Here is a 27,236-nt window from a genome sequence, read left to right on the forward strand (position 1 = left end):
TTATCCCTCCCCGCTTTCCCCTGTGGTAACCGTGCATTTGTTTTCTGGGACTGTGTCCATTTCTGTTTTGTAAATAAGTACCTTTATATCATTTGTTCAGATTCGCATGTAAGTGTCACCGTCTGACGTTTGCCTCTGTCTGGCTCACCTTGCTCAGTAGGATCGTCTGTAGATCCACACACGCTGCTGCAGACGGCATTGCTTCACTCTCTTCTGTGGCTGGGTAACATGCCATTGTGTGTGCACACCACATCTTCTTTATCCATCCCTCTGCTGATGGACATTCAGGCTGCTTCCACATCTTGGCTATTGTAAATAGTGCTGCTATGAACATTGAGGTATGTGTATCTTTTTGAAATAGAGTTTTCTCTGGATATTTGCCCAGGAATGAGGCTGTAGGATCATAGTGTAGCTTAAAAAAAAAAAAAAAAAAAAAAAAAAAACACCCAATTCTTAAAACTATTCTTAAAACCTTCAAAACCCCTCTCAAAATCTCCCAGTGAATCTTCCATCGTAATCAACAGAAAAGTCATTTTCTCAAAAGTTAGTAACAACCCCACACATTCATGAATTTCAGGTCCATCACCACTCTGGGTTTAAGCAATGTTAGAACAAGTAATTACTCATTTGGAAGAAGATCAGGTTGGATCCATATTTATCTTATCATATTCCAAAATAAATTCCAAATAAATCAAAGATTTAAATAAATATTGGATGGCAGAAATGGGTAAATTGTCATATAATCTTGAAACCAGGAAGGTCTTTTTCAGTTCAGTTCAGTTCAGTCACTCAGTCATGTCCAGCTCTTTGCGACCCCATGAATCACAGCACGCCAGGCCTCCCTGTCCATCACCATCTCCCGGAGTTCACTCAGACTCACCTCCATCGAGTCAGTGATGCCATCCAGCCATCTCATCCTCCCTCGTCCCCTTCTCCTCCTGCCCCCAATCCCTCCCAGCATCAGAGTCTTTTCCAATGAGTCAACTCTTCGCATGAGGTGGCCAAAGTACTGGAGTTTCAGCTTTAGCATCATACCTTCCAAAGAAATCCCAGGGCTGATCTCCTTCAGAATGGACTGTTTGGATCTCCTTGCAGTCCAAGGGACTCTCAGGAGTCTTGTCCAACACCACAGTTCAAAAGCATCAATTCTTTGGTGCTCAGCCTTCTTCATAGTCCCACTCTCACATCCATACATGACCACGGGAAAAACCATAGCCTTGACTAGACGGACCTTTGTTGGCAAAGTATGTCTCTGCTTTTGAATATGCTATCTAGGTTGGTCATAACTTTCCTTCCAAGGAGTAAGCGTCTTTTAATTTCATGGCTGCAGTCAGCATCTGCAGTGATTTTGGAGCCCCCCAAAAATAAAGTCTGACACTGTTTCCACTGTTTCCCCATCTATTTCCCATGAAGTGATGGGACCAGATGCCATGATCTTTGTTTTCTGAATGTTAAGCTTTAAGCCAACTTTTGCACTCTCCACTTTCAGTTTCATCAAGAGGCTTTTTAGTTTTTTAACTGTGACTAAAAATGTAGAGACCACAGAAGAAAACATTGATAAACTTATGCTACCTAAAATTTTTTAAAGATGTAATTAGATTGCATAAAATCAAAAATACTGTATGATAAAGTAAACAAGCAATGTTAAAAGACAAATGTAGGAAAATATACACAACACCTATCAGAGACAAAAAGCTGATCATCTTAAACTATAAGCAGCTCTAGAAATCCAGAAGAAAAATCCAGCAACCCAGAGGCAAATAAAAGATAGCAAATGGATATGAACAGGCAGTTCCCAGCAAAAGAAGTACCCATGTGCCTTGTAAACACAGTCTGACTCATAAGAAATACAAAAGGCAGCATTTTCTCACCTGTCAGATCGGCAAAATTCAGTTACTTTTTTAGTGAGACGGTGAGGAAGCAGGCGTGCAAAGTGGTGTCACCCTTATGAAAAGTGTCACTGCTACTAAAATTACATGGAGTTTACTCTGTGCCCCAGGAATTCTCCTTCCTGAGAGTCTCATCAATTTGTAGTAAGTAGTAAATAGCGCTGAATAAACTGTGGACACAATGAAGATGATCTTTTGGTTAGATACGGAAGGACCCAAGATGTATTAATTGAAAAAAAAAATGCTGCAATATTACATACATAGTGTGCTACATTTTGTGTAAGAGAAAAATAAGGTAGATACATTGCTATTTATTTATCCATTTTTTTGTAAAAAAAAATGGAAGATTTTTTTCAGAATAAAAATGTTCAGCTAAAGATATTAAATAGGAGCAAAGTGAACAATCCTAGAACTGACAATCAGAAACAATTACCAACTTAATAAGACTTCTTGTTAGGTTTTTTGTTGATTGTTTTCTCTTAAATCATCTCCCTCACTAATAAATTCCTAGAGTTTGAGTCCACGTGTCTTTAATAAGAATAAATTTCATTTTAAAAGAGGAGGAGTAGGGGAAGAAACCACTGTAGGTATTTTTGAGTCTAGAGGTCTTTCTTTGTCATCGTTTAGTCACCAAGTCTTGTCCTACTCTTTTTTGTACCTATGGACTGTAGCCCACCAGGCTCCTCTGTCCGTAGCACAGTCATTTCTGAAATGATCATATCTAGAGCTCTTTAGATGTGATCATCTCAGAAATGGCTCTGTTACAGTCCCTGAAGGATATTCAGGGCAGGAGGTGGAGGGGTGGTTGTAGCTTGATTTTTGACTGGCTGTTCATTGTGCTTAACCCACGTTTCCCCCAGAAGGGCTTCCTCAGCCCTGAACCAGGTTCCCTGCGCCTGCCCTGTTCCATCTGAACAGGCACCACCCTGGCTGTGGTGACGTCCCCAGTCCATCTTGCCAGCTATCCTTTCAGCTCCGTGTGGGTGGAGGGCATTGGTCTCGTCTACCCTGCCCATGCCTTTTACTATCAAAAGCCCAGGTCCCAGCAGCTTCTGACCACAATAAGTGTGTATTGAGTGAATAAAAGTTCAAAACAGTCGCAAGCTATGAGGCATTCACCTGCACAACCTCACCTCCCCCGCAGCCTCACCCTATACATACACAAGGTGAACACGATATCAAGAATGAAGCAGAACTGTGGCAGTTATCGAGCAGTGCAAGGAGAGGGGAGCACCTTGACCTCAGTTAACAGGAGTTTTCAGAAAGATAATTTTTGCCTGTATTTTTTTTTAATGTAGTTGCTTCATTTGGTCATGTGAATGTGATTTTTTTAATAAAGTGCTTATTTTTCATGCTTGTAATTACAGGCTCCTCAACAGGGTAATCCTCTGCTACTGTTTTCTCAAACTTTTTACTTCTGCCTTTTACAAAATGTTTGAAATAGTTGATTTTAGCTCCTACCGCAGACTCTGAATCTGTGTTTGGAATGTGAAGATCAAAGTAGTGTCGCTAATCCTCAGGACTTTGCCATCGTGTAACTTCAGAATCCATCTCTTATCAAGTTTCTGTGGTTTTCTGGAATCTTTACTGGTCACAACATTAAAATGTGCACATCTGAAACCATTTTTTCTGTCCCGATGTGTCCCCAAGGTGGGATCACCACGTGTTTTCAATAAACCTTGTTTTTTGTTCTCCTCTAAACAGAGCATGTCTTGTTCAAAAAGCTCTTGATGGTAAGGAAGGGATTGATAATAAAAAGAGAGAGCCCAGAGTGGGATCCATCCTCATGACTTCAGGATTTGTCGGGAAGCAACTCGTCCCACAGTCAGAGCTGAGACTCATGTCATTACCATGAGTTCTAACCCTGTCTCTGGGAATAACTTATTCTGTCATCTTGTACCAGCCTTGAACTCCATTTCTTTCCTTTTAATCACAGATAAGAACAGCAGTATACTTTATAGACTTCATAAAAGCAAATATGAAATTAGAAAGTTCTAAAACCTGCCCTTTAACTGGTGCCAACGAGGATGAGTTTTGCCAAGCATTTGATCATTAAGGATGGAACTTAGGTCTGTAATTAATCATGGTCCATTTGACTAATAATCCCCCTAAAAAGATGGATATAATCTGCACATGGCAACAAGTAGGATTTTCAAAATTATGCGTGTCAATTGTTTATTTATGGCTTATATTTACTCAAATTCACTCTTTTAAAGCACTATTTTTTTTCATTCTTCACAGAAGGGAAAGTCCATTTTCACACCCCAGTGTTTATCCCTAAGGATTATCCAGCAGCCTAAACTGTGTCTATTTCTTATTTCTAAAAATCTTATTTAGTGCCTCGAAAAAGACTGAAAGTCAAGTGTACTGGGTAATTCTCAAAATCCCTGGATGGCAGTCAAAATCAGTTCCCACCCACAGGTGTCTTTTGGTTACTGACATCTGGTTACTGAAATGGCATCTCCACCTGCAAAATCCAAATAGCAGTCTGTTCAAAGAACTTCCGGAGGACATGCTTTCAGAAATTTTTAGTAGTAGGTGATGATTAATCAAAACCTGCGTGCCATCTGAAAATAAGTATCAGATTTCTCAAAGAAAAATTACATTTCCCAACGCTAGTAAACACAACCGGCTGCCAAGAGTCGAAGAGTCAGGATCATGTAATGCCTTAGAGTAGGAACCAAAAGGGATGCTGGGTATTTTGTTTTCACTTGGTAAAGTTACACCTGTAATGACATCATTGTTTCGCTCTTGGTGCATAAACACTCAGGTTACCACACTGAAGAGGATATCCGAGCATCGGATTTCATCATGGGGCCAAAGGGGAATTCCAGCCGAAGTTTCAGCCCTGACCTTTCATTGGTGGCAATCCAAATCTTTTTTTAGACTTGTAGTCAAATACCGGTGTGGGCCCTGCTGAGTTGGAAGTGACTGCAGGGTTGCTGTCTGGTGGGCATGAAAATAGGTACCAGGTGATGGTTTTACACAGCTTCCTCAGATGTGTGCAGAACTGTGGTTTCTGAGACTCCTTCTCGTGTTTTCTATATAAAGGAGCACCACATAAGGCCAACAGGTCACGGCCCTGGAACACATTCTGAATCATCCAGAAATACTCTTGACGTTTCATCCTCCTGATGGATGGAGAGCTCATGGGATTACACCCAGGGGATTTACTCAGGACCCGCGGGGTGCCTTCAGTAGGATGTGTTTGCCTCCTGCTCATTCACAGCAGTTCTCAGAGGACATATGCTTCTTCCCTGCTTCATAAACACAGAAGCACAGCTTCTGCACATCCTCCCAGCTGCACCCACCTCTGAACTGAGATGTCTGTGATCACACTGTGCAGCGGAAGGTCCAGTGTGAGGCTAGTCCCGTGGCACTGCAGGCCTAGATCAGACCTCAGCACACCTGAGTCTGCACCCCCGACCTCTGCCCACGCTCCAGCCTCACCACACTGTCTTCCGGTGTCTGGAGGGATCTCAAGCAGCCCTGTTACCCATACCCCTCAAAGAGCCCCCCTTTCTGCCTCCTCTGTTGACAACAGCACCCCCCCTCAGCCGACAGGCCAGTTTACCCACCCAGTTTCTCAGGCCAGAAATCCTAAAGTCACCCTCAGAGCCCCTTCTTTGTGTCAGACCCCACGATCAGCCCTGCAGTGGGTCCTGACACCTCCTCCTTCTCACGTCCCAAGTCCGCCCCCTGCCTGGGTCCTCCTCATTTCCCCTGGCTCCTCTGAGGCTGCTTTCGCCCTCGGGCTGGACCATGCCAGTGGCCTCCTAATTGGCCCTGTGACCTCCACTCATGTCATCCAGCCCTCTCTGGATCTGGTTCCCAAAGGTAACCAAAATGACCTTGGAAGACACAAGTGTGATTGATCCCACACCCCGACCCCACCACACATGGAAGGACAGCTAAAGCTCTTCCTAAAGCTGCCTTGATTGGGCCAGAGCCACCCCCTCACCTCCCCTCAGGCATGTGACCACACTTCCACATCTGGGTCTTTGCACCTCCTGCCTGGAGCGCCTCCCCCCAGATGGGGCGATGGCCACCCCATCACTGCACTGGACCTGGATTCATATGACAGCACCTCAGAGACATCCCCCCAGACCCGAAAGCACCCCTGTGACCTGTGACCCTGTGACCCCACCCCTTGCCCTGCTTGCTGTCTCTCGGGACTCTCTGTCGCACCTGGATCTTGGATTCTGCCCTTACTCATTTGGACAATATAAGTCTACACTATGTTACGGAACATTCACTCCTTGAGGACAGGAAAACATCTGTTTTCTTCACTGCTCTATCCCGTGTTCGGCTCATAATAGACATGCGCTGAAAGGTGTTTGATGGGTGAACTACTGCCTGAATGAATGAATTGCCTTAACACTGAAGAAAGCTCATTTCCAAAACTCCTGCTGATGCTTCGTCACTGAACCATTTAGTCTCTGAAGAATGTACTGCCTAGAGTTATAGAAACCGGAGTCAGGAAGCATCTTGGGCCCTGCCCAGTTCAGTCCATCTCACTGTGAAGACAGGGAATCCAGCTTTAAGAGAACTGATGGTGAAGCAAGCACAGCCCAAGCTTCTTATGCTTCTATACTTTACATCTCTGTTCCTTTTGAGAGGTTAGAATGTTGGATTCACAAGGAAAATTCAATGAGGCCACAAAGTTTCAGTTCCTCCTTGTCTGGATGTTCTGTTTGCAATAAAGCATCTGGCATGGTACACTGTGGTGTTGGAGAAGATACTTGAGAGTCCCCTTGGACTTCAAGGAGATCCAACCAGTCCATCCTAAAGGAAATCAGTCCTGAATATACATTGGAAGGACTGATGCTGAAGCTGAAGTTCCAATACTTTGGCCACCTGATGCAAAGAACTGATTCATTGGAAAAGACCCTGATGCTAGGAAAGACTGAAGGCAGGAGGAGAAGGGGACGAGAGGATGAGATGGTTGGATGGCATCACCAACTCAATGGACGTGAGTTTGAGCAAGCTCCCAGAGTTGGTGATGGACAAGGAAGCCTGGAGTGCTTCAGTCCACACAGTCCAAAGAGTTGGACACAACTGAGCGACTGAACTGAACTGATGGTACACTGAAAACTTACAAATTCATGCAGAAATTGTCCATGTAGACAGGATAGCTGACCAGTACTCTGTTAGTCTTCTGTCCTATTGGGACAACCTAAAGGATAAAAAAAATGGTTAATATAAGATTTCTTCTAAATTTACCTGAATGTTCACCATTTACAAGTAGTTATATTCCCTACCCTTAGTAATCCTTTACTCCGTGGGTTTTCACATTTAAGGCTTGCCTATATCCCTGTTTACTGATCCTTTTACAAGAGAAAAGTTATCAAGAAGGAAGCATGGAATAAAGTATAAGCACTTTAGAACCAGATATATAAAAAGCCAAAACCATGCCTTTGATTCTTGGCCCCATAAACTAGCTAATACCTTGGATAAGATTCTTGAAACTTCTTGGTATCAGTTTACTCATCTGTATAGTGTGGTGTGTGTGTGTCTGTGTAAAATATTGTTTTAAGCCAAGACATTAACCTGATGTCAGGCACAATGAGGCAGACGCGGGCTTTCTGTGTATTATGTCACTGAATCCCCACAACCGCCCTGGGGGAATATGGCTCTGTTCCCTACTTTCAAGTGAACACTCTGAGAATCGGCAAGGTCAATAGGCCCGAGGGTCCCCACCCTGGAAAGGACAGCACTAGGAGGACCTGGGCTGTCTCACTAGGTCCACACTGATGAACCTCCACAGAAGGCTATTATGGAGACGGGCTGGAATCGATTCTGTTTGCTGAGCACCCTGTGAAGACCGTATACCAGGGACACCAGCAAACACCCCTTCTCACCACTGACTCACTGGGCTGGTGGCCAGCCTTCCTGGGCCAATAGCTTCTATTTTAAATAACTAACAATTCCACTTATTCTCATTACAAAAGCAGCAAAGGCTTATTATAGGTCATTTGGACAAAGTTCAGTTCAGTTCAGTTCAGTCGCTCAGTTGTGTCTGAGTCTTTGCGACCCCATGAATCACAGCACGCCAGGCCTCCCTGTCCATCACCATCTCCCAGAGTTCACTCAGACTCACGTCCATCGAGTCAGTGATGCCATCCAGCCATCTTATCCTCAGTCGCCCCCTTCTCCTCTTGCCCCCAATTGCTCCCAGCATCAGAGTCTTTTCCAATAAGTCAACTCTTCGCATGAGGTGGCCAAAGTACTGGAGTTTCAGCTTTAGCATCATTCCCTCCAAAGAAATCCCAGGGCTGATCCCCTTCAGAATGGACTGGTTGGATCTCCTTGCAGTCCAAGGGACTCTCAAGAGTCTGCTCCAACACCACAATTCAAACGCATCAATTCTTCGGCGCTCAGCCTTCTTCACAGTCCAACTCTCGCATCCATACATGACTACTGGGAAAATCCATAGCCTTGACTAGATGGCCCTTTGTTGGCAAAGTAATGTCTCTGCTTTTCAATATGCTATCTAGGTTGGTCATTTCCAAGGAGTAAGCGTCTTTTAATTTCATGGCTGTAGTCACCATCTGCAGTGATTTTGGAGCCCCCCAAAATATAAAGTCTGACAGTGTTTCCACTGTTTCCCCATCTATTTCCCATGAAGTGATGGGACCAGATGCCATGATCTTCGTTTTCTGAATGTTGAGCTTTAAGCCAACGTTTTCACTCTCCACTTTCACTTTCATCAAGAGGCTTTTTAGTTCTTCACTTTTTGCCATAAGGGTGGTGTCATCTGCATATCTGAGGTTATTGATATTTCTCCCAGCAATCTTGATTCCAGCTTGTGCTTCTTCCAGCCCAGCATTTCTCATGATGTACTCTGCATAGAAGTTAAATAAGCAAGGTGACAATATACAGCCTTGATGTACTCCTTTTCCTATTTGGAACCAGTCTGTTGTTCCATGTCCAGTTATAACTGTTGCTTCCTGACCTGCATATACGTTTCTCAAGAGGCAGGTCAGGTGGTCTGGTATTCCCATCGCTTTCAGAATTTTCCACAGTTTATTGTGATCCACACAGTCAAAGGCTTTGGCATAGTCAATAAAGCAGAAATAGATGTGTTTCTGGAACTCTCTTGCTTTTTCCATGATCCAGCGGATGTTGGCAATTTGATCTCTGGTTCCTCTGCCTTTTGGAAAACCAGCTTGAACATCTGGAAGTTCACGATTCACGTATTGCTGAAGCCTGGCTTGGAGAATTTTGAGCATTACTTTACTAGCGTGTGAGATGAGTGCAATTCTGTGGTAGTTTGAGCATTCTTTGGCATTGCCTTTCTTTGGGATTGGAATGAAAACTGACCTTTTCCAGTCCTGTGGCCACTGCTGAGTTTTCCAAATTTGCTGGCATATTGAGTGCAGCACTTTCACAGCATAATCTTTCAGGATTTGGAATCGCTCAACTGGAAATCCATCACCTCCACTAGCTTTGTTTGTAGTGATGCTTTCTAAGGCCCACTTGACTTCACATTCCAGGATGTCTGGCTCTAGGTGAGTGATCACACCATCGTGATTATCTTGGTCATGAAGATCTTTTTTGTACAGTTCTTCTGTGTATTCTTGCCACCTCTTCTTAATATCTTCTGCTTCTGTTAGGTCCATACCATTTCTGTCCTTTATCAAGCCCATCTTTGCATGAAATGTTCCCTTGGTATCTCTAACTTTCTTGAAGAGATCTCTAGTCTTTCCCATTCTGCTGTTTTCCTCTATATCTTTGCATTGATCTCTGAGGAAGGCTTTCTTATCTCTTCTTGCTATTCTTTGGAACTCTGCATTCAGATGCTTGTATCGTTCCTTTTCTCCTTTTCGCTTCTCTTCTTTTCACAGCTATTTGTAAGGCCTCCCCAGACAGCCATTTTGCTTTTTTGCATTTCTTTTCTGAGGGGGTGGTCCTGATGCCTGTCTCCTGTACAATGTCACGAACCTCAGTCCATAGTTCATCAGGCACTCTATCTATCAGATCTAGTCCCTTAAATCTATTTCCCACTTCCACTGTATAATCATAAGGGATTTGATTTAAGTCATACCTGAATGGGCTAGTGGTTTTCCCTACTTTCTTCAATTTAAGTCTGAATTTGGCAACAAGGAGTTCATAGTCTGAGCCACAGTCAGCTCCTGGTCTTGTTTTTGTTGACTGTATAGAGCTTCTCCATCTTTGGCTGCATAGAATATAATCAATCTGATTTCGGTGTTGACCTTCTGGTGATGTCCATGTGTAGAGTGTTCTCTTGTGTTGTTGGAAGAGGGTGTTTGCTATGACCAGTGCATTTTCTTGGCAAAACTCTACTAGTCTTTGCCCTGCTTCATTCTGCTTTCCAAGGCCAAATTTGCCTGTTACTCCAGGTGTTTCTTGACTTCCTACTTTTGCATTCCCATCCCCTATAATGAAAAGGACATCTTTTTTGGGTGTTAGTTCTCAAAGGTCTTGTAGGTCTTCATAGAACCGTTCAACTTCAGCTTCTTCAGCGTTACTGGTTATGGCATAGACTTGGATTACTGTGATATTGAATGGTTTGCCTTGGAGACAAAGCGAGATCATTCTGTCATTTTTGAGATTGCATCCAAGCACTGCATTTCGGACTCTTTCATTGACCATGATGCCTACTCCATTTCTTCTAAGGGATTCCTGCCCACAGTAGTGGATATAATGGTCATCTGAGTTAAATTCACCCATTCCAGTCCATTTTAGTTCGCTGATTCCTAGAATGTAGACATTCACTCTTGCCATCTCTTGTTTGACCACTTCCGATCTGCCTTGATTCATGGACCTGACATTCCAGGTTCCTATGCAATATTGCTCTTTACAGCATCGGACCTTGCTTCTATCACCAGTCACATCCATAACTGGGTATTGTTTTTGCTTTGGCTCCATCCCTTCATTCTTTCTAGAGTTATTTCTCCAGAGATCTCCAGTAGCATATTGGGCACCTACTGACCTGGGGAGTTCCTCTTTCAGTATCCTATCATTTTGCCTTTCATACTGTTCATGGGTTCTCAAGGCAAGAATACTGAAGTGGTTTGCCATTCCTTCTCCAGTGGATCACATTCTGTCAGACCTCTCCACCATGACCCACCCGTCTTGGGTTGTCCCGCGGGCATGGCTTAGTTTCTTTGAGTTAGACAAGGCTTTGGTCCTAGTGTGATTAGATTGACTAGTTTTCTGTGAGTATGGTTTCAGTGTGTCTGCCCTCTGATGCCCTCTTGCAACACCTACCGTCTTACTTGGGTTTCTCTTACCTTGGATATGGGGTATCTCTTGACAGCTGCTCCAACAAAGAGCAGCCACTGCTCCTTACCTTGGACGAGGAGTACCTCCTCACCACCACCCCTCCTGACCTTCAACGTGGAATAGCTCCTCGAGGCCTTCGGGTGCCCGCGCACCCACCGCTCCTTGGATGTGGGGTTGCTCCTTCCGGCCTCTGCTCCTGGCCTCAGACATGGGGTAGCTCCTCTCGGCTGCTCCTGCGCTGTTGCAGCCTGGCAGTCTCAGCCGCCACCCGTGACCTCAGACGCAGGGTAGCTCCTCTCGGCTGCTGCTCCTGACCTCGGACATGGGGTAGCTCCTCCCAGCCACCGCCCCTGACCTCAGACGTGGGGTAGCTCCTCTCGGCTGCGTTAAGTGCACCAGTTGCAGCCGCCAGCACTTCTTACCTTATACTTATGTCTAAACTTTTGATACTTTATAGCAGCTATTCCAAAGTTTAGCTTATAGTGAGGCTACTGAAAAGAGCTCAAGGAATTAGAACAAATAACGTGGTGAGGGAGGATGGAATCGCCAGGAATGTAGTATTTGCTGCAATTCTGTTTTGACCAGAGGCAACAAGATGAAATGAGCTTACAGTGCAAGGAGAAATGTATGTTAGCTGTTACAGGAAACTTTCTGAGACACGATCATAATTTACAAAAAACCTTAAAGCCTAAAGTCTCCAGACAGTTAATCTATTATAAATGTCAAGATGAGCCCTCTTTGTGGTTTGCCTCTAGAAAATTTCTCTCTCCTAATAATTACTAGTTTAGAAGTGTTCATCTGTGCATTGTTTTATACGTCTGATTTAGTTCTTCCCTCTATGATTTTAAATTAAGCCAAGGGTACTAAGATAAACTCCCTAATAGGTGAACCGTGTCATGTAACGGAAGCAACAAAACAGGCCAACAAGTTCAAATGTTGCTCTAACCCAGCTGTCACTCCATAACAGGATGACCTTGGGTGTGAATCCACCTGATAATGAGGACTTTTCAGTGTTTCAGTGACTAATCCCTTCTACCCAGGGCCCAGTGTAATCAATTTGTATTGATTTTGCTAATACTAGAGCAAAGTTCCAGTGTTCAAATCTGCAGTCTCCTCAAATCTCAAGAATTAATCCATAAATCACTAAGTGATTCAGTGAGTATGTGAGCCTACTTCCTAATACCATGTAAGCCTATATTCCACATTTCTAATGGGATAATTATAATCAATAATCGTTTCTTCCCCACTTCCAAAATTGTTTCTGTTGGAGGGGCATTTAGGAGCTCGAAATTAAGATTACTTGTTTTTTATTTTTCCATGCCATCTGGTGCTTCTTCTTGTTTATTAGCACTTTATTTCTTTCTCTAACTCCATTTTCTATGGACTTATCCATAAAAGTACTGTCTCTTTTAATATAATTTATTTCTGCTTTAATTTCCCAGCATTTCTCTCTTTCGTGAGCACTTTATACAATAACAAATTTATTCTTGCTCTAGTTTCCACCTGCTTTTGCAGCCGACCCCTTTCTCCCTCCCCCGACCACAAACCCTGCACCTACTTCACCCTGATTTTCATTATCCAAGGAGTGATGCGCCATGACTCTCAAGGGCACAGCTCGGGAGTCAGGTAAGGGCCAGCACAGCCACTTGTAGGTGTTGTGCCTCGGCCAGTTGAGCCCCGCAAGCCTCAGTTCTTTGTTTTTAAGGAGGACATAGCAATGATACTGTCTGCTTTATGGCACTGTTTGGAGGACTAAATGAAATGATGGGCCGCAGGGCTTTCCAACCTTGGCACTACTGACACTGGGACCAGGTCATTTCCCGACCGCCCACCCCCCCAGAGGGTTGTTCCAGGCATTGCAGAATGTTAGGAAGCAACCCTGGCCTCTACCACTAGGTGCCAGTAACTACTCCTTCCCAGTTACAACAACCAAATACATCTCCAAACATTGCGAAATGCCCCTGGGAGGAAAACTTTCCCCTTTGACAACACTGGTGCACATAAAGCATTTAGCAATGCCTGGTACCCAGATGGGACATGATAAATATTTGCAACAGTTTGACGATCAGATGAATGAATGAATGAATACTCATTTTAATGCAAGTGTCTAAGACAATGCTTGACCCTTAATTAACGGCTTCACACACTAAGAGATGAACAAAGGAAGTTGAAGCCAATGAGCCTCAAGGCTGTCTGTGTTTGCTACAGTGTACTAAAATGTTCTGTCTTCTCTTAAATGCTCCTATGTTGCTAACAGAAAAACATTTTAGACAAATAGCTACTTGTGCAGCTTAAATTGTTCTACCCAAATTCCACTCCGCTGTATTGACATGAAATTGACATAAACATGGTGTAAGTTTAAGGTGTAAAATCTATTGATTTGACATGCTTATAGACTGCAAAATGACAGGATACTGAAAGAGGAACTCCCCAGGTCAGTAGGTGCCCAATATGCTACTGGAGATCAGTGGAGAAATAACTCTAGAAAGAATGAAGGGATGGAGCCAAACAATAACAATACCAAGTTGTGGATGTGACTGGTGATAGAAGCAAGGTCTGATGCTGTAAAGAGCAATATTGCATAGGAACCTGGAATGTCAGGTTCATGAATCAAGGCAAATTGGAAGTGGTCAAACAAGAGATGGCCAAGAGTGATTGTTCCCATTCTAGGAATCAGTGAACTAAAATGGACTGGAATGGGTGAATTTAACTCAGATGACCATTATATTTACTACTGCGGGCAGGAATCCCTTAGAAGAAATGGAGCAGCCATTATGGTCAATGAAAGAGTCCGAAATGCAGTGCTTGGATGCAATCTCAAAAATGACAGAATGATCTCGCTTTGTCTCCAAGGCAAACCATTCAATATCACGGTAATCCAAGTCTATGCCCCAACCAGTAACGCTGAAGAAGCTGAAGTTGAACGGTTCTATGAAGACCTACAAGACCTTTGAGAACTAACACCCAAAAAAGATGTCCTTTTCATTATAGGGGACTGGAATGCAAAAGTAGGAAGTCAAGAAACACCTGGAGTAAAAGGCAAATTTGGCCTTGGAATGGAGAATGAAGCAGGGCAAAGACTAATAGAGTTGTGCCAAGAAAATGCACTGGTCATAGCAAACATCCTCTTCCAACAACACAAGAGAACACTCTACACATGGACATCACCAGATGGTCAACACCGAAATCAGATTGATTATATTCTATGCAGCCAAAGATGGAGAAGCTCTATACAGTCAACAAAAAAAAAAAGACCAAGAGCTGACTGTGGCTCAGATCATGAACTCCTTATTGCCAAATTCAGACTTAAATTGAAGAAAGTAGGGAAAACCACTAGCCCATTCAGGTATGACTTAAATCAAATTCCTTATGATTATACAGTGGAAGTGGGAAATAGATTTAAGGGACTAGATCTGATAGATAGAGTGCCTGATGAACTATGGACTGAGGTTCGTGACACTGTACAGGAGACAGGGATCAGGACCATCCCCGTGGAAAAGAAATGCAAAAAAGCAAAATGGCTGTCTGGGGAGGCCTTACAAATAGCTGTGAAAAGAAGAGAAGTGAAAAACAAAGGAGGAAAGGAAAGATACAAGCATCTGAATGCAGAGTTCCAAAGAATAGCAAGAAGAGATAAGAAAGCCTTCCTCAGAGATCAATGCAAAGATATAGAGGAAAACAGCAGAATGGGAAAGACTAGAGATCTCTTCAAGAAAATTAGAGATACCGAGGGAACATTTCATGCAAAGATGGGCTTGATAAAGGACAGAAATGGTATGGACCTAACAGAAGCAGAAGATATTAAGAAGAGGTGGCAAGAATACACAGAAGAACTGTACAAAAAAGATCTTCACGACCAAGATAATCACGATGGTGTGATCACTCACCTAGAGCCAGACATCCTGGAATGTGAAATCAAGTGGGCCTTAGAAAGCATCACTACAAACAAAGCTAGTGGAGATGATGAAATTCCAGTTGAGCTATTTCAAATCCTGAAAGATTATGCTGTGAAAGTGCTGCACTCAATATGCCAGCAAATTTGGAAAACTCAGCAGTGGCCACAGGACTGGAAAAAGTCAGTTTTCATTCCAATCCCAAAGAAAGGCAATGCCAAAGAATGCTCAAACTACCACAGAATTGCACTCATCTCACACGCTAGTAAAGTAATGCTCAAAATTCTCCAAGCCAGGCTTCAGCAATACATGAACCGTGAACTTCCAGATGTTCAAGCTGGTTTTCCAAAAGGCAGAGGAACCAGAGATCAAATCAACATCCGCTGGATCATTGAAAATCCAAGAGAGTTCCAGAAAAACACCTATTTCTGCTTTCTTGACTATGCCAAAGCCTTTGACTGTGTGGAAAACTGTGGAAAATTCTGAAAGCGATGGGAATACCAGACCACCTGACCTGCCTCTTGAGAAACGTATATGCAGGTCAGGAAGCAACAGTTAGAACTGGACATGGAACAACAGACTGGTTCCAAATAGGAAAAGGAGTACGTCAAGGCTGTATATTGTCACCCTGCTTATTTAACTTAGATGCAGAGTACATTATGAGAAACGCTGGACTAGAAGAAACACAAGCTGGTTCAAGATTGCCGGGAGAAATATCAATAACCTGAGATATGCAGATGACACCACGCTTATGGCAGAAAGTGAAGAGGAACTCAAAAGCCTCTTGATGAAAGTGAAAGTGGAGAGTGAAAAAGTTGGCTTAGAGCTCAACATTCAGAAAACAAAGATCATGGCATCTGGTCCCATCACTTCATGGGAAATAGATGGGGAAACAGTGGAAACACTGTCAGACTTTATATTTTGGGGGGCTCCAAAATCACTGCAGATGGTGACTACAGCCAAGAAATTAAAAAATGCTTACTTCTTGGAAGGAAAGTTATGACCAACCTAGATAGCATATTGAAAAGCAGAGACATTACTTTGCCAACAAAGGTCCATCTAGTCAAGGCTATGGTTTTTCCTGTGGTCATGTATGGATGTGAGAGTTGGACTGTGAAGAAGGCTGAGCGCCGAAGAATTGATGTGTTTGAACTGTGGTGTTGGAGCAGACTTTTGAGAGTCCCTTGGACTGCAAGGAGATCCAACCAGTCCATTCTGAAGGGGATCAGCCCTGGGATTTCTTTGGAGGGAATGATGCTAAAGCTGAAACTCCAGTACTTTGGCCACCTCATGAGAAGAGTTGACTCATTGGAAAAGACTCTGATGCTGGGAGGGATTGGGGGCAGGAGGAGAAGGGGATGACAGAGGTTAAGATGGCTGGATGGCATCACGGACTTGATGGACGTGAGTCTGAGTGAACTCCGGTAGTTGGTGATGGACAGGGAGGCCTAGCGTGCTGCGATTCATGGGGTCACAAAGAGTTGAACATGACTGAGCGACTGAACTGAACTGAACTGATATACTGCAAAGTGATTATTAGTTAACAACTCCATCATTTCACATAATTACCATTTCTTTTTTTGTGGTGTAACATTGAAGATTCACTCTATTAACAGTTTTCATATATATAATACAGCATTGTTAACTATAAACACCCTTCTTTACATTGGACCCCCAGAACTCATTCACGTTGTAACTGGAAGTTTGTAAACTTTCCCCAAGCTCTCCCCATTTCTCCCCCCTACTTTCCTCCAGTAACCATGATTCTAGTCTCCGTTCCTTTGAGTTTTACTTTTTGAGATCCCACGTATGAGTGATATATAGTATCTATCTTTCTCTATCTGGATTGTTTCAGTTGGCTTATTGTCCTCAAGGTCAGTCCATGTTTTTGCACACAGTAGCATTTCCTTCTATATCATGGATGAACAATATTTCAATAAAGATAGATAGATCTTCTTTATTTATTCATCCATTCATCGATGGACACAACTTGCTTACATATCTTGGCTATGGAGAATAATGTTGCAATGTACATGGGGATGCAGGTATCTCTTCAAGATCCTGTTTTAGTTAACTCTGGATATAAACCCAGAAATAGGATTGCTCTGATAGTTCCATTTTTAATTTTTTTAGGATCCTCCATACTGTTTTCCATAGTGGCTGCACCAATTTACATTCTGACCAGCAAAGCAGAAGCGTTCTCATTTCTCCATACCCTCACCAACACTTGTTATCTCCTATCTTTTTGATAATCACCATTTTAACAGGTTTTGGTTTTCATCCCCTGATGATCAGTGATATTGAGCACCTTTTCAATACATCTGCCATTTGTATGTCTTCTTTGGGAAAATATCTATTTGGATCTGCTGCCCAATTTTTAATTTTTTTTTTTTACTATTGAGTTTTATGAGTTATTTGTATACTATGGATATTAAATTCTTTTCAGCTATGTGATTTGAAAACGTTTTCTCTCTTTCATTGCCTTTCCATTATGTTAATGGTTTCCTTTACTGTACAGAATTTTTCAGTTTGCTATAGTTTCACTTGTTAATTTTTGCTTTTCTTGCCTTCACTTCTGATGTCAAACCCAAATTATCATTGCCAACGCCAACGTCAATAAGCTTACCCCCTGTTTTCTTTTAGGAGTTTTATAGTTTCGGGTGTTACATTTAAGCTTTTAATCCATTTTGAGTTAATTATTATGAGTGGTGTGTGATAGTGTCCAGTCTCACTCTCTTGCATGTGGCTGTTCAGTCTTCTCAATACCATCAATTGAAGAGACTATTCTTTCCCTTCCCCACTGTGTATTCTTGGCTCCTCTGTCATTAATTAATTGTCCATATATGTGTGTGGCTTCATTTCTGGGCTCTCTGTTCTGTTCCGTTGACCTTTGTGTGCTTTTATGCCAGTTTCATACCATTTTGATACTACAGCTTTTTATTATAATATGAAGTGAGAAGTGTGATGTTTCTAGTTTCATTCTCCTTTGTCAAGGTTGTTTTGGTATTTTTATGAAAGAGTTTGAGAAGGATTGGTATGTATTCTTCAGATGATGTAATTCACCACTGAAGCTATCTGGTCCTGGACGTTTTTGTTCACTAGGAGGTTTTTGATTACTGATTCCATCTCTTTGTTAGTGACTGGCCTGTTCAAATTTTCTATTTCTTCCTGATTTAGCCTTGTTAGATTGTATGTTTCTAGTAAGTTAACTATTTCTTCCAGGTTGTATGTTTCACTAAGATCTCTTTCTGGGAGTTTGTCTTGTTCTTTTGTTTGGAACATATTATTTTATTTCTTCATTTTCCTTGACTCTCTGTTAATTTCTGTGCATCAGATAAAACTAGCCACCTACACTAGTCTTGACTGACAGATCTTGTATAGGAGATGAACATCATCAATTAGCCTAGCCTTTGCCTCTCATTGTCTCTGAAACGTTTGTAATTGTCTAACCACTGTGTTCTTAGTGGCTCCCAGTGGTCAAATATTTGCCAAGACTCATCAGTGTCTCAAGTAGAGGGTCACAGTCATCTTCTGGATGAATGCCAGTTGGAAGTTGGACCCTCAGGCAGCATCTGGGAAAGTATGTGATTAGACCCTATCCAGGGAGAAACTGGGAGGTAGGCATTTCACCTGCTCCCTCTGTGCTGCTGCTGCTACTAAGTCACTTCAGTTGTGTCCAACTCTGTGCGACCCCACAGCCCACCAGGATCCTCTGTCCACAGGACTCTCCAGGTAAGAACACTGGAGTAGGTTGCCATTTCCTTCTCCAGTGCATGCTAAGTTGCTTCATTTGTGTCCGACTCTGTGCGACCCTACGGACAGCAGGCCACCAGGCTCCTCTGCCCACAGGATTCTCTAGGCAAGAACACTGGAGTGGGTTGCCATTCCCTTCTCCAGTTCCCTCTGTGCTGAACCCAGTTATTAATATATAGCCATGAAGTAGGCGCGGGGGACTGCGGGGTCCTGAACCCATTAAGAACTTTCTTTGCTGTAGCCCTGTAGGACTCCTGGCTGCAAGCGCTGTTGGCTGTCAAAGCCAAGTGATCCAGGGGTTTTTCTCCCAGCAGCCTCAAAATCTGGGTCACCAGATATGTATAAAAACTCCTCGAGAATGATAATGGCAAATTGGAGCAGGCCAGAGGGAGAGGGCAGGAGATATGTCCACTGGCTCCTGTGACCTCAGGAGAGAACTGCAGTCACTCTCCAGAGGCATCTAAACTGGAGGCCTGACCTGTGGCAGTAGCTTGTAAAGTAGGCAAGTAGAATCCTCTCAGGAAAAGACAGGGAGATGGGCATTTCTACAGCCCAGGGCTCACACTCACTAACACCTGCTTCCCTGTCGGCTACAGTGTGTGTCTCATGGATGCCAGCCTTATGGCTTTCAGGGCTAGGCGTTTTGGGGGACCTATCCCTCTGGTAGGAGTCTTAAAAATTGGGGTGCTAAATGTGGGGTTCAAACTCTCAGTCTCTCAGGGAGAAGCTAGGAGTTTGAGGTCCCTCCTGTGTGTCTGGCACTATGCTAGGAGTGGGGTTTATGGTGACTATGTCTCAGCCTCTCCTGCTGTTTTGATGTGAGCGTTCTCTTTCTGGATTTCCTCCAGAGGGAATTTCTGCATGTGTAACTGCTCATGTGGTGTTTCTGTGAGAGGAGGGCAGTTAGGAGCCTCCTGTGAGGCCATATTTAAAGGCCACACCTACCCACACTTATAAAAGGTAAACCTTAGTGAGTATTGCTTTTTATAAATGTCAATGAATGACGGCTATAAATTATTACATTGCTGTAGAATTCTGTGCTGGTTTGATTAACTTAAGAGTATTTTTGATTGATGTTCCAGTTATTAAGCCACTGACGTGGTAAGAGAAGAAAGCTCAAGCTACTTTTAAATGTTTATTAACTTGCGTTTATTCTATAAACATTTACTGAGTGCCTGCTCTGTTCTAGGTACTTGGGATACAAGTATCCAACCTTGTGGAAGCTCTAGTCTCCTAAGTAATGGACTACAAAAATAATACATACATTACATAAAAATAAGACAAGAGTACTCATAACTTCTAAAATATTAACCTGGGAAATATCTAGATGTACTGACAGCAAAACTCCAACCGATGACTATAACCCAAGCAGAAGCGTTTTTGTTGCTGACTCACCATGCCATTTGGTTGCTCACTTATGACTTCATTTCACTGAATTCTGACTTTCTGATCTGAATTACAATAAGGGTGTTAAATCAAATCTGTGGTTACCTTTGCATATTTTGTGACTTAAAATCTTTAGTTTATGATTCACTGTGTGCATAGTTTTTGAAACTGTCTCAGACCTACAGGGTTTCTTTTACTTTCTCTAGGTTTTGTCACTAAAAGCATACTTTTGTGCTGTAGTGTAACCGCTCTATAGCTAATTTTTAAAAACTGATACAATATGTGTTTTCTGTGTTTCACTTTTTTCATCTAGAATATCTAACAGATATTGGTGTTACAAGGATTAATATAATATGACATTTGTAGAAAACTTAACACTAAGGAAAATGCCTGCGCAAAGTAAATTTCAAGTCTGTATTTTCTGCACCCACACTAGTCATTTATTTATTTCAACTATTTCTAATATTTTAGCATAGTAAGTAGGGTATTGTATCTTTTTCTTTGTACACTTGTGAGGAAGCAGTACTACAATGAGAAACAGAAGCATTATGTATGTCCAGCAGGGCCATATAAGGAATGTTTCTTTGTCTATAAACCACTTGTCTCAGAAGAAAATCCCTCTGAATGATGAAAACCAAGAGATGTTTTCACACTTAACTCTTTTTAAAGTTTTTTTCCTGATTTCAAAAGATGTTTTCATTGTTATAAAATGCCAAGATTAATGAAATTAATAACTTCAAAAGTGAAAAGTCCTTTATCCACATTCTCATCCCACCTCTCTACCCATAGAGAGAATTAATATTCTATGTATATCCTCACGTTTTTCCTAGTTGTATAATGTATTTTTTATTAAGTAAGACTACACTGTATATTCTGCTTTGCAACTGACTTCTAGTCACTTAACGTGCCTGGTATTTGTATTAACATATTCACTTTCCTCTCCTCTCCAATAGCTACAGAGAAAAAGAAAAGGATACGTTTGTGGCTGGCTGTGGGCCCAACCACAAACTCACTCAGCCTACAGATCTAAGAGTAGAAATGCCTTCCACTGACCTGTGTGCCAACCTCCAACCCTCTCTCCAAGTCATGACCCAAGAGGGCACCAGGAGAGTGACTCTAAAGATCCTCACAGTCCACATCCAGGGGCCAGACCTTCCTGAGAGCATGAAGGACTGGGCTGAATGAAAAATCCACATTCACTCAGCGGTTAACCCTGAGGACCCCAGAAACATAGTAAATGCTGCACCCTGAGGGGTGTGAGTGTTGCTGCCTGGCCTTGCACGCCCACCTGGCACAGAAAGGATATTTTATTGAGGATGAGCAGGTCAAGCTGACTTACCGTAAAATCGCCATTGGAGGCTATTCATCCCACTTCACTCCTCCCGCTTCAAAGCTACTTTCCATCACTCCAATATTTACCCTTGGAGCGATTAAGTCCTCCTTTATCTTTTCTGTGCTTTCGTTAGCTGCTCTTTTTAGCAGGTATGGTTTAAGCCAAACGTCAATATGTCAGACATTGAATCTCTAGTCCCATGCACAGTGTGTACAACTGCCTCCTCCCTTATAACAAACGGAATGTCAATTAACTTGAGTGCAGAAGTTACCCAAAACTGACTGACAGCAGTTTAGAAAGGACTCTGCCCAGAGCGCCTGAAGTATTTAGCTTAGTTGAGGCCTTTCTTTCAGTCTGCAAAGCTGCAGACACAACAACAGAAGTGAAATTTTTGTAGGAAGGAGCGACAAGCTTTGGGGGCAAGAAAACAGGAAATCTGATTGTGCCAAGCAGCACTTTCACAGCTAGATGGTGCCTCCACGGCATCATCAGGGAAGCTTTGGGGCTGGGGCTCCTGCCGGCAGGACACCCCGCTCCAACCGTGACGCCAGGACTGCAGTGGAGGGTGCCCCCAGCCCCTAAGCCCCCCAGAGCACCAGACCTTCTGAAGGCCACGTCCAGTTCTTCGAAAGTTAAACAGGAAGTGGTCCAAACCAGATGGCTAAAGCAGAGAATGGCTGAGGGGTAAGAACGAGTCAGCAGAAGGCCCCGTCCTCCACCTTCCGCTCCTCGGCGGTCACAGAGCTCACGTGGCGGCCGCCAGCCTGGAGCTCAAGTCCTGCTCCCAGGGCCCCAAATAGGGCCAAAGTGACGCGTTCTGAAATCCTCTCTGGGAAACGAAAACCTCTTGGCTGTGCGACTTACGGCTGCTTCAACCTGTTTCTTTCAGATACCATTGTCCTCATCGCCTCCATAGCGGTCGTTTCTGCCAAAACTCAGGGTAACATCTTCGCCACGTCGGCACTGCGCAGCCTGCGCTTCCTGCAGATCCTGCGCATGGTGCGTATGGACCGGCGCGGCGGCACCTGGAAGCTGCTGGGCTCCGTGGTCTACGCGCACAGCAAGGTGAGCTCACACCTTCCGCACCCGCGGCCGCCCTGGTCGCCAAACTCTTCAAAAGCAAACTTGGGCTTTTCAGAAACTGACTAAAGCCATGCGAGGACACAATGTGGATTATGTAAAAGTCACCATAAATATCCAAGCAGTAGTCAAACACATGAAATCATGCTCAGATTTTGTTTTCGTTCCTGTTTCAAGTATTTTTCACCTCTGAAAAATCTCTCTTTCTTTTTATATCTATAAGGCTTCCCTCATAGCTCAGTCGGTAAAGAATCTGCCTGCAATGCAAGACCCGGGTTCAATTCCTGGGTCGGGAAGATCCCCTGAATAAGGAAATGGCAACCCCCTCCAGTATTCTTGCCTGGAGAATCCCATGGACAGAGGAGCCTAGCAGGCTATAGTCCATGCGGCCGCAAAAGTCAGACACCACTTAGTGACTAAACCACCACCACCACCATACCCGAGCAGTAGTCAAAGACATGAAATCATGCTTAGATTTTGTTTTTGTTCCTGTTTCGAGTATTTTTCACCTCTAAAACATCTCTCATTCTTTTTATATCTAGGAATTAATCACAGCTTGGTACATAGGATTTTTGGTTCTGATTTTTTCGTCTTTCCTTGTCTATCTGGTGGAAAAGGATGCTAATAAGGAGTTCTCTACGTACGCAGATGCTCTCTGGTGGGGCACGGTGAGTGCGAAAATCCGGTTTTATTTATGGGATGTTGTGAGATGTTTCCTTTGAATACAGTGCAGAGATTCCCATGAGTGGTCTCAGTAAAGCTATAAAAGAACTTCCAAAAGGGAAATTTTGTGCAAATACGCAGCACTTTAAATTATCTGAAGAGTTGCCTCATCTGCTTAGGTCTAACAAAGCTCTCTTACAAATCAACTTACTGCTTCATGCGTGCCAGCCTGTTGCAAAATAAAAACGAATAATTTTTTAACCTTGATTAAAATGTTCACGGGCTCACTTATTTAACTTTGTGGAGCGCAGCTTTGAAGTACAAATTGTTGTGTTGTTTGTCACTCATCAGAGAGTTTATCTGGGGCTTTAAAAAAAGAAATAGTAGCTGAACAAAAGCTGTGAGTAACATTGTGGTACAAAAAGGGAAAGAGAAAAGAGTGGTAACCATCTGTGAGATCAGAGATTACAGACACTGTGTTTCAAATGTTTCTACTCTTTTTCCTTTATATTGTTGTTAAAGGATGGTTTTCCAAACAAATAAAAGTTAAAACATGACTCTCGTACACATAGAAAATAAAGCATGTGTAAATATTTTAAGTTATTATCAATGAAGGAACTAAGAAGATGTTACAGCCAGTTCAGAGGACTATCCACAGAACAGAAGTGTGTGAAGATTAGGAGTATTGAATGTGCAAACAGAGGCAAACCTGGCTTCTTCCACAGTGAAAGCAGGAAGTCAGAGGAACCCCCACCAGACAGGATTGATTTACATATCTATAGACAAGAATTACTTTGCATTCCTGCTGCAACTTACACAATCCTAAAATAGCTCAAAGGCCGTGAAAGGTGCAGAGTCTGCCCCATCAAATCAGAAATCGATAACCTAGAAGAACATACTCTAAACAACACACAGTTTTGCACTGAAGCAAAAATTGTCTTTCTGTTGTAAAGAATTTATTAAGCAGTCATTGAATTGTATACCCTAATAAGAATGTTTTAAGATAAAGGAATGCTTTATACAATGTGTAAACTGCATTTCTTCTTATTTTATTCATTAATATGTTCCAAAAGGGTGAAAATACAACAGCAGTTAGAGTTGTCTGAAGAGTCTCTTTGGTCCAGCAAACTTGTTGTCTTATAAATCACTTGTAATATTTCTTGAGTGTTAGATTGTTGCCAAAATAAAAATGCATCATCTTCTTAAACTATGATTGAAGCATTAGTAAGTTTCTTAGCCAGTCTGCCTCGTGGAGCTCACTGCTGCGCTCTTCCGCTATTTGTCAGAAGCTCATCAGTGAGAACTAGAATTGTCATCAAAGACGAGGATAACTCATCAGGGCTTGAAGCAAGCAGAACCTGAGAACCCGGTATAGCATAGCAGCAATAAAATGAGGAAGAATCAGAAGTATAGTCGTTTGAAGATGAAGATTCTTCTTCCTTAGATTGTCAGAGCTTAATGTCTACAAGATTGTGTCACTGATAACAAAGCATCCTGTTGTTTCATAATTTGGTTTCCAACTCCTTGCCCTCCCCCACAAGCAATAATGACCACTTTGAAAGAAGGAAAAGTGGAAAACCCAGAAGAGAGCTGTCATCTGACATGCCTAAAATACTTTTTATGTGTTGAGAACAAATGAAAATGTATGACTCATAGTGGGGATAAACTGAGTAAACTGAGCGAAAAGGTTTTTCTAGCCAGCAAGGGGAAGATAGCGATTTGAATTTTAGTTTCTGCATCGCTGGGAAGATCCTAATGTGGCTGAATGACTGAGACCCTTGGGCGCCCTCCTGTACTGAGGTGCAGCTGCTGGTGCGTCCACCTGGCGCCTCTCTAGCCTTCCATCCGTCTTCCTACTACTCTCCTTCCTGCTTATCCCCTGCCTGCTGCATTGCGTGTTGAGTGTGTGGGGGAAACTCTCAGTGTACTTAGTCACCAGCTTGGTTCTTTGCCAGAATAACCCACATAGCAGGTTTCCAAAGGTCATCTCTGTGCCTTTCAGGGAAAAGCAGCATCTATTCATTGATTTCAGCGCAGCAGTGCTATTCGACTGAAGTTTAACCTGTACTTAGGGCTTCCCTGGTAGCTCAGCTGGTAAAGAATCTGCCTGCAATGCAGGAGACCCTGGTTCAATTCCTGGGTAGAGAAGATTCCCTGGAGAAAGGATAGGCTACCCACACCAGTATTCTTGGGCTTCCCTTGTGGCTCAGTTGATAAAGAATCTGCCTGCAAAGCGGGAGACCTAGGTTCGATCCCTGGGTTGGGATCAACCAAGGGATCCCTGGAGAAGGGAAAGGCTACCCACTCCAGTATTCTGGCCTGGAGAATTCCATGGACTGTACAGTCCATGAGGTCGCAAAGAGTTCTACACGACTGAGTGACTTTCGCTTCTCTACCACTGATGCTGGGAGGGACTAGGGGCAGGAGGAGAAGGAGACAACAGAGGATGAGATGGCTGTAAGGCATCACTGACTCAATGGACATGAGTTTGACTAAACTCTGGGAGTTGGTGATGGACAGGGAGGCCTGGCGTGCTGTGATTCATGGGGTCACAAAGAGTCAGGCACGACTGAGTGACTGAACTGAACTTAACTGAATCTGTATTTAGCAGAATCTTTGAATGGCCTAATTATATCTCTTTCTGAAAAAAAAAACAAAACTAGTCTTGACTACAGAAGCAAAAATTTTCTAAGATACTGAGCTTCTAGGAATAAAAAAAGGCCTTGTTGGCCCAGAGTGGGTTTGTTGATATTAACTAACTCATTAATGAAATTGTCTAAAGCCATAAAAAGCAAACAAGAGAACTTACTAGTTCTGTCCTTATAAGAACATATACTAGGTCTCCAAAATGAAGCAAAACAAATATAGAATACTCCACTGTGCTTAGTCACTCAGTCGTGTCCAACTCTTTGCAACCCCATGGACTGTAGCCCACTAGGCTCCTCTGTCCATGGGGATTCTCCAAGCAAGAATACTATAATAGGTTACCATGCCCTCCTCCAGGGAATCTTCCCGACCCAGGTGGATTCTCCACCATCTGAGCCACCAGGGAAGCCCAAGAATACTATAATGGGCTACCACGCCCTCCTCCAGGTGGTCTTCCTAACCCAGGGGTTGAACCCAGGTCTCCCACACTACAGGCAGATTCTTTACCAGCTGAGGCACCAAGGAAGCCCAAGAATACTGGAGGGCATAGCTGATCTCTTTTCCAGGGGATCTTCCTGACCCAGAAATCAAACTGGGGTCTCCTGCATTGCAGGTGGATTCTTTACCAGCTGAGCTACCAGGGAAGCCCATGGAATACTCTACGTTTTGTTATGTATTAATGAAGACCTCAATGAAATCTTTCTAGTTAAAACTGTCCATGTTGCATGTAATGCATACCTTGCTAACTAAGGAAACATCCGGAATATAGGGGAATGAAGGAAATGAAAGAATCCTGATTTGATGAGTTTCTTAGTGCTGGGCTTTGGTGAAAAAAAAAGAAATCCCCATTTATTAAAAAGAAAAAAACCTGAAGTAGCGATATATAACTTAAAATGCAATTTATAGTCTATGGATACAGCATTCAGTGAATTCCAAATATTATATGCAAAACTATTCCATGAAGAAGATACTTTTCCCAAACCAACTTTAGGAGGAATGCGTAGTGCGATCAGCACTGCTCAAAGCAATAGCAGTTCAGAGAACTTTGGTCCCTGGAAACTCTTCCCATAATAATAGATGACAATAGTCAGCCCATAGTCCATAGAAAGGGCTGGTGTTAAGCCCCTGACAGGTACCCAGCCGCAGATGGGGGCTGCATGAATGGATATGGGGAACCTCTACAGCAAAGGAGCAGAGACCAATGCCCTTCCTGACAGACCTACAGCTTCAGGACAAACCTACAGCTTCAGGGAAGAAGGGCTTTGGGAATCAAGGTTTCAGTGAACAATGTTCTGGACTGTGAATGAGCAACTGAAGAGGCATTGATGACGAATGTTGCTGAGG

At 43.0% G+C, this 27,236-nt stretch overlaps 1 protein-coding gene across 2 annotated transcripts in view; it reads left to right on the forward strand.

Moving 5' to 3' along the window:
* Positions 1-27,236, forward strand: part of KCNQ5 (potassium voltage-gated channel subfamily Q member 5) — a 627,271-nt gene that overhangs the window by 473,390 nt on the left and 126,645 nt on the right. For both annotated transcript variants that reach the window (XM_013968999.2, XM_018058845.1), the window contains exons 4-5: positions 22,393-22,568; positions 23,126-23,251. In XM_013968999.2, the coding sequence (XP_013824453.2) occupies positions 22,393-22,568; positions 23,126-23,251 (302 nt within the window). The remainder of the gene's footprint in view (positions 1-22,392; positions 22,569-23,125; positions 23,252-27,236) is intronic.

The sequence above is a fragment of the Capra hircus genome, chromosome 14 (genome assembly GCF_001704415.2).
Source record: "Capra hircus breed San Clemente chromosome 14, ASM170441v1, whole genome shotgun sequence".
NCBI classification, from domain to species: domain Eukaryota; kingdom Metazoa; phylum Chordata; class Mammalia; order Artiodactyla; family Bovidae; genus Capra; species Capra hircus.